The sequence below is a fragment of the Salvelinus namaycush genome, chromosome 1, assembly GCF_016432855.1.
Source record: "Salvelinus namaycush isolate Seneca chromosome 1, SaNama_1.0, whole genome shotgun sequence".
NCBI classification, from domain to species: Eukaryota; Metazoa; Chordata; class Actinopteri; order Salmoniformes; family Salmonidae; genus Salvelinus; species Salvelinus namaycush.
This window is the reverse complement of record NC_052307.1, coordinates 65,324,233-65,332,284: the sequence shown is the minus strand read 5'-3', so window position 1 is coordinate 65,332,284 and position 8,052 is coordinate 65,324,233. Positions and strand designations below refer to the sequence as shown.

Sequence of the window (8,052 nt, the reverse complement as noted above, 5' to 3'; positions counted from 1 at the left end):
CAGACTCACATTAAGCATCTCCAATCCAAAATTAAATCTAGAATCGACTTTCTATTTCGCAACAAAGCCTTCTTCACTCATGCTGCCAAACATACCCTCGTAAAACTGACTATCCTACCGATCCTTGACTTTGGCGATGTCATTTACAAAATAGCCTCCAACACTCTACTCAGCAAACTGGATGCAGTCTATCACAGTGCCATCCGTTTTGTCAGCAAAGCCCCATATACTACCCAACACTGCGACCTCTATGCTCTCGTTGGCTGGCCATCACTACATATTCGTCGCCAAACCCACTGGCTCCAGGTCATCTATAAGTCTATGCTAGGTAAAGCCCCGCCTTATCTCAGCTCACAGGTCACCATAGAAACACCCACCTGTAGCACGCGCTCCAACAGGTATACCCCCAAAGCCAACACTTCCTTTAGCCGCCTTTCCTTCCAGTTTTCTGCTGCCAATGACTGGAACGAATTTCAAAAATCACTGAAGCTGGGGTCTTATACCCTCTCTAACTTTAAGCATCAGCTGTAAGAGCAGCTTACCGATCACTGTACCTGTACACAGCCAATCTGTAAATAGCACACCCAACTACCTCATCCCCATATTGTTATTTATCCTCTTGCTCTTTTGCACCCCAGTATTTCTACTTGCACATCAGCATCTGCACATCTATCACTCCAGTGTTAATGCAAAATTGTAATTATTTCACCTCCATGGCCTTTTTATTGCCTTACCTCCCTACTCTTCTACATTTGCACACACTGTACATATATTTTTCTATTGTGTTATTGACTCTACGTTTGTTTATGTGTAACTCTGTGTTGTTGTTTTTGTCGCACTGCTTTGCTTTATCTTGGCCAGGTCGCAGTTGTAAATTAGAACTTGTTCTCAACTGGCCTACCTGGTTAAATAAAGGTGAAATAAAAATAAATAAAATAAAAAAGAATCAATGGGTACATTTCATTAATTCAGAAGTCCAACAATGGATGAAGCAACCATCGTATCCTTGCATAGGCCTACTGTAAGAGTTAGTTCAAATAAGTGCATAGAATTACATAACTAGAAATAAAAATAGATTTATAGGATCTCTGCCTTTTTGTGGTCGACAATACATTTATTATTCAGAATAGGCTACATTGATTACATACACGTTTTATTTTGGAATCGCTGTATGCTGTGTAAATATTCATATTTTTAGCTCCGGGGAAAAATAGATTGAATGTCAGTCCTTTTGACCAATGAAAATGTTTAAGCGTAAAGACGGCTCGGATACAATAGTTTATATCAGAGCCATAGAGGGGGTTCGATGAATCCCGCCCGGGACCGGACCCCCGTGTAAACGTGTTTTGCGTCGGCTGAAAGTTGATTGTAATTCGATTTGGAATCGGGCTGCCTCCTGGTCGTGAGCCAGGCTCCCCGTTCAAAGTCCATGGCGAAGTCGGCTCAAAACAAAAGTGACTTAATTAAGCACGTGTAATAATTACAAGTATTCTGTGTTTTCCCATGCTAACGGGATTGCTTTTTATTATAACGGTTTATCTGCCTTCCCAATAAAAAATAGTTAGAAAATTCGAACATTTATTTTATGAAAAAGATATGTTGTATGTTTCTGGACGATGAACCATGCAGCGTTGGTTGACAAAATGACCGAGCGCCGCAGATTACTGTTCGATTTGAGAAGTGTGCTCCTCCCCGATTTCGCCCGATGACGTAACGGGCCATACCACGGTGCCCTGCGGTTTAGCATAATCGAATCCGCACATTAATACTGACGAATTTCGTAGTTTTTTTAATAATGTATTTCCTTTGATTTGTGTAATTCAAGGCTCATCTGTAAAAGAGACATTGGTGTCAGTATGACTCCCTGATAAAATAACGTTTAAATTAAATATGACTCTGGCTTGCACAACCAATCATGAGAGGAGGGCGGTCGTCGTTTGATGATTCACCGTTGCTACGGAAACACAGAAAAGCTTTACCGGGAAATAGCTGACAGGGAGTTTATGACAAGTTATTACAACTGGCTAATACGTTAACACAAACTGTTAACTAAACAAGTAAATAGTATATAGAAGTAGTAATCACTTAAAACTATCGACGATGCATCCTAAACCCCTCGAATCCGGTGAGGTGGAAGAAGAGAGTGGCGAGGAATCCAGTATGACCCTGCAAGCTGGAGATGCAGAAATATTGCTGAACGCGATGTCAACACCTTCCAGTAAACTAGGTTAGACAGTTCACTATAATTTAGCATAATAGTCACCACATGGCAACATGTTAAATAATCGCATGAGTCTAGCCATGTCTAAAGTTATCCTCCTCTCTCACTTCAGAGGAGCCCCCCAAGATGAACTGCAGCCCCCTGCCAAACGTGGTTATCGAAGGAGACTGTTGTGTGTCCTCACATACAGAAGTCGACAAACTCATACAAGCCCAACAACAAGAGAAAAAGGAAAAGGACTCGGGTCCAAGGTCATCTTAAAAGCTAGGAATTAGCTGTCAGTAGTCTTCTAGCATTATTGTTCGTTCTGTCTAGCATTCTAACTAGTGACGCTTTATGTTCCTCAGAATGACAAAGACATTTCTGAAGAACCACTGCAAGCAAAATAAACTCTACATGACACCTCGATTGAATGACACACTGTATTTGCACTTCAAAGGTGTGTGTGGAATTGTTGTTTATGGACGGGTTAGATATATTGTTGCGTGAATCATTTATAGAAATTAAAATCATAAGCTTTGTGGGGTCTATATAGAATTGTAGGTGGAATACAACTGCACTGTTAGAGTTCTTTTAGTATTCTAATGTTATTTGTTTTATGTTTTCCCCTCTTAGGCTTCTCCACCATAGAGAATCTGGAGGAGTACACAGGGCTGAAGTGTCTCTGGCTGGAGTGCAACGGACTGCAGCGCATCCAGAACCTGCAGGCCCAAACGGACCTACGCTGCCTCTTCCTCCACCAGAACCTCATACACAATCTGGAGAACTTAGAACCACTCAGCAAGCTCTGCACCCTCAATGTCTGCAACAACTACATACACACCATCGAAAACATTGGTGAGTCTGTCCTCACTCTACGTACCCCACCTATCTCAGTGTGTGTGTGTGAATCCATCTATCTGATTTGTGAGTATTTTCCCAGCCTGCCTGCCTGATCTGGGCACCCTGCAGATAGCCCATAATAAGCTGCAGACAGTGGGAGACGTGGAGCATCTGAGTCAGTGCCTCTCCCTCAGTGTACTGGACATGTCCCACAACCTGCTGGATGACCCAGACATCCTCACTGTGCTGGAGAGAATGCCGGAACTGGTGAGAAGACATGCTCACAACAGGCTCACACAGATAAACAGTACTTTATGCAATATAGATCATATCATCTTTATTCATTAGTATGCCCATGTGCATGACACACTGACTATAAAATGCAAATACTCTTGCTTCATGCTGATAATATACCCAAGCCTGTGTATGTGTGTGTGTGATTACACCCTTGTTGTTCCCTCCTCCTCAGCGCGTGCTGAACCTGATGGGAAATGAAGTGATAAAGAAAATCCCATACTACAGGAAGACTATGATCATACGTCTCAAACAGCTCACGTACCTGGATGACCGACCTGTGTTCCCAAAGGACAGGTGCATTACCAGTTTGTCTCTGTTTGCCCGTGCATGTCATACTTATGCTTGAGTCATTGTGTGGTCTGTGATGTTGGTCCTTGGTTGCTGTATGATTATCATGTGGTTGCGGTATGAAGGGCGTGTGCGGAGGCGTGGGGGACAGCGGGTCCGGAGGGGGAGCGCAGGGAGAGGGAATCATGGCAAACACGAGAGAGAAGGAAGATCCAGGACAGTCTGGACGCCATGGCAACCATCAGAGACCAAGCCATGGAGAAACTGCGACTCAGAGAGCTGCAAGAGAGAGGTACGCACACACGCACTCATATCCACACACACACACACACACACACACACTTGGAACCTCCTTACACACACACGACGTAGAGAAGTTTGATAAGGGTGTGTTGACCTTTTCTAGGGGAGTATGAGACCACTACAACTCCAGAAATTGAGAGCCCCAGTGAAAAGAACCAGAGGCAGAATCAGAGCCCGGGCAGGGAGGAGAGGATCCAGGCATTTGTGGAGGACAGTCTGGAGGCCCATGAAGAGTTCCTACAGACACAGAGAGAACAGCCAGAAAAGGAAAAGCCAGGGATTGAACAGCCACTGAAGAAGCAGCTAGACAGAGAACAACTAGAAAGAGAGGATCCGGAGGGAGATCGGCTAGAGAGAGAGCACCAAGAGGGAGATCAGCTAGAGAGAGAGCACCAAGAGGGAGATCAGCTAGAGAGAGAGCACCAAGAGGGAGATCAGCTAAAGAGAGAGCACCAAGAGGGAGATCAGCTAGAGAGAGAGCACCAAGAGGGAGATGAGCTAGAGAGAGAGCACCAAGAGGGAGATCAGCTAGAGAGAGAGCACCAAGAGGGAGATGAGCTAGAGAGAGAGCACCAAGAGGGAGATCAGCTAGAGAGAGAGCACCAAGAGGGAGATCAGCTAGAGAGAGAGCACCAAGAGGGAGATCAGCTGGAGAGAGAGCACCAAGAGGGAGATCAGCCAGATGGAGAGCACCAAGAGGGAGATCAGCCAGATGGAGAGCACCAAGAGGGAGATCAGCCAGATGGAGAGCAAGCAACAGAAGAAAGCTTAAAGGAAGAACTGTTAGAGTTAAACCAGTCAAGGAGAGAACAACTACAAAGAAGGCAGCCAAAGAGAGAGAAGTTAGAGAGAGAACAGTCAGTATGTGGCCAGCCACAGTCTCAGACAGGTGGGAGAATTGTAGAGCACGGTCCTGGACCAATGGTGACTGAGGTAGAGGAGACAGAGGACCTGGAGACCATCCACTTGGGGCCACGCCCACCACTTCGTATTGACGTGAGTCAGACTGACCACCACAGCCAAGCATTACCAATCACTATCACTATAATAGAGTGATTATCACACTGTAATAATGTTTTATTGTTGTTATCTAGTCCCTCTCCATCAGCATCTTAACCAAAAGCACAGACTGCCTCAGACTCTTTATCATTTAGCTCTTGACTCTAACTTGACTCTAACCTTCATTTAGAGCACTAAAGCCTTGTCCCCTGACTAATGGTCACCTGACTCCACAGGATCTCCCTGACCTGGAGGATGTGGATGTTGAAGATCCAGACAGCATCTGCATCTTCTCCTCTCAGGTACATTACATACCATAGACTAGGCTGTAACTTTTATTACCCAAAAGAAAGAATATAATACCTTTAGCATTTATTGTACAATAGTCAGCAGGCATATTCCAAATACACACAATTAGTCTCTAAATGACTCACATGCTAATATTTTATGAGGTCAACACAGCATTTAAATCAGCACAGAGTGTATTTCATTTGGGTCAGCTGTGTTATGTCTGAATTGACCACCTGTGTTTCCAGCGAGTATTCCGGCCAATGATAGAGATCGTTTCAGGAGACAACAACGATGTAGATCCAATCATACATCAGAGTGGGACAGTGTGGACCACAGAGACCACACCTACCCCAGGTCCATGCTCATCTTCACTGTTCAGGGTCTGTGACAAAACGTCAAACAAATCGCCCACCAATCACCTAGTAGCATTGGACCCAGAGGCGGGGGATGCCCCAGAGCTGGTGATATCAGAACCTCAGGGAGAACCCAGACAGAGGCAGAGCCCTGAAGCCAGCAAACCAGGTTGTCTCATTGAGGAGCTGGACTAACCCTGCAGAAGGCTGTGATAGCATTAACAACACTAGGTTTAGGTGTTCAATCTGGGAAAGCCTTGTTTTGCTGAAGACAGGTACAATGTAAGCACAGAGAGCTGCTATGGAGCTATTTTGCAGCCACGGGTTTACACCCAACACATTTTCCGCTCAAAACAATGTTGTTGTTTTTGTTAGTTTTTCGTAGCTGTTCTATTACTGGTTATACTTTATATTCTGTATTCTGTATTCTCAGGCTCAGTGTTCTGAATTAAGTGTACATGAACTGCATTCAAGTCCATTCCAAGATAATCCCAGGCAGATTATAGCCAGGGCTCATAAAATAAAACTTTATAGTACAGTATGGGGAATTTGTCTCAGTGCTTGTTACTCAAATACTTAAAATATACCACTAGGTGGCACTTAAGTACCAAATATGCACCTCAGATGTGCAATACACTGGCTCATTATTACAGAAAATAAAACGTAAAAAACAACAAACAACAAAAACAAGTTTAGAAAATAGAGTAATGATGATGATGATCATGCATAAATGTGAACCTAAAGAGCAGTTATTTTGTCAAAGTCTTTGCGTGTTTTAGCAGTAGTATTATTACAGACCTGCTAATGCAAAAACACATGGAATCTCTTCTGTATCATTTAATCTACCCGGGACTGAGGGTGAGATTTCAGGGCTCCCTGAAAGATAACATGGCCCGGTGCCCAGGTCAAATACTGGTCACAGGGAGACTAGAGAATAGATTTTAGTAGATTGGGTCTTTAAATAAAGATACCAAAAAGAGGATTAACAAAAAATATATCCACCTGTCTCCTCATCTCTCTTGTCATAGCCACACGCATGCACAAATGGTATTGTCTACTGTTCTCTAAATCTTTGTTTCTGTTCATGACCATGTTCACATCGTAATTCACCATCTCTTCATGTTTCCTCCTCCCTCTCACCCTCCTCCCTCCCCTACTCTGACACATGGCTAGGATGTGCAGTGTGTCCTGGGCTGTCAGGGTGCATCGAGGGCTGCTGGGCAGGAACAAAGACAGATTAGATCGATCTGCTCGTGACCTTCTGTTATGAAAGGATTTAAGAGCAAAGATTACAAACACACACACACATACAGGATACACACACATTGCACGTTACATGCTACACCATACATATCCTTGTAAATATATTTTATTACAAATGAATGCATGAATTATCAAATCTAACTGGCTGGATTAATCAACTGTGTGTCTGATTTCACATCTTACAATTGAATGAAACAAAGCATGCACCCCTTAAAGCAACAGCTCTGAGCAATCTCACATGAAACTGAAAACAAACATGTATCTAAGTGAAGTGCAGCTTCCGATACCATTTTTACATTATGATGAATCATTACATAATAAGTCTACAGGCACACTGTGTGTGGTGGCTATTCCATTCCCAGTGCCCACACAGGCAATGCAAGAATCAATGATTGGGGAATATAGGGATTTAGTCAGTTGGTGGCTGAGTAAAATACATTTTACAGGTGAACTCTTTCATAGCTCATATAAAAACACGAAAGTGTATACAGGTGTAGGGGTTCTGTAGGTCTGATATCTGATATCTAATTTTACAGTAATACTATTGGTCAACAACTCAGATTCTGAATCCAAACAACTCAGATGTTATAAAAGGTCTTAGATTCGTTCTTTCTATTTTTTGTTCCTGTCTTGATATTAGTCAGCATAATACTTGATTGCACATGGTATAACTACAGTCTCTTGCATATTGTTATTTATCTTATGAAGTCAGATAATTCATTTAATGGGCTAATTGCTTAGTCTTATTTACAAGTTGCATGTGAGGTAATAATAATGTATGCATACATACATGTATCAAATATTGCCCCACTACACGTCACATATAAAAACAGAGTTCACATAACGTGTAGATTATAGAGCAACTCTATCAGTAATGTCAGTACTTCCCTCTTATCAATGATAGGTGGTATACAGAAAATTGCACAGAGAGGTTGACATGGAAACGTTATTTTACATAATATGCATAATAGTGACGTCCATAACGCTTGGGAGTGTTTTCTTGCGTTACTCTGTATGTGTGTTTGTGTGTGTACATGTACATGCCTGTGTGTGTATGCGTGTTGGAGGAGGTATGCATTTTGGAGTGAGGGGATGTGTGCTTGCGTGTGTGTTGGAGTGAGGGGTTTTTACAGGTGTGTGTTGGTTCATTTTATGCTCAGTCCAGTAAAACACAAGGCTCACAGAGAACCTATAGCAGTCTGAGGGAGGCTAGGG

At 43.1% G+C, this 8,052-nt stretch overlaps 1 protein-coding gene across 1 annotated transcript; it reads left to right on the top strand.

Moving 5' to 3' along the window:
- The first annotated feature begins 2,100 nt into the window (after positions 1–2,100).
- Positions 2,101–5,769, top strand: LOC120052595 (dynein assembly factor 1, axonemal-like). Its single transcript, XM_038999599.1, has 10 exons — positions 2,101–2,227; positions 2,334–2,472; positions 2,569–2,660; positions 2,837–3,058; positions 3,144–3,310; positions 3,513–3,634; positions 3,754–3,920; positions 4,035–4,278; positions 5,121–5,232; positions 5,467–5,769. Exons 1-10 carry the CDS (start codon positions 2,101–2,103, stop codon positions 5,767–5,769), a joined length of 1,695 nt encoding a protein of 564 aa, XP_038855527.1.
- The last annotated feature ends 2,283 nt before the right edge of the window (positions 5,770–8,052 follow it).

Coding starts and splice junctions, on each gene's coding strand:
- LOC120052595 (XM_038999599.1), top strand. CDS start 2,101: ATGCATCCTAAACCCCTCGAATCCGGTGAGGTGGAAGAAGAGAGTGGC. Junction 3,311..3,512: donor TGGAGAGAATGCCGGAACTG/GTGAGAAGACAT, acceptor CCTCCTCCTCAG/CGCGTGCTGAACCTGATGGG. Junction 3,635..3,753: donor CCTGTGTTCCCAAAGGACAG/GTGCATTACCAG, acceptor TGCGGTATGAAG/GGCGTGTGCGGAGGCGTGGG.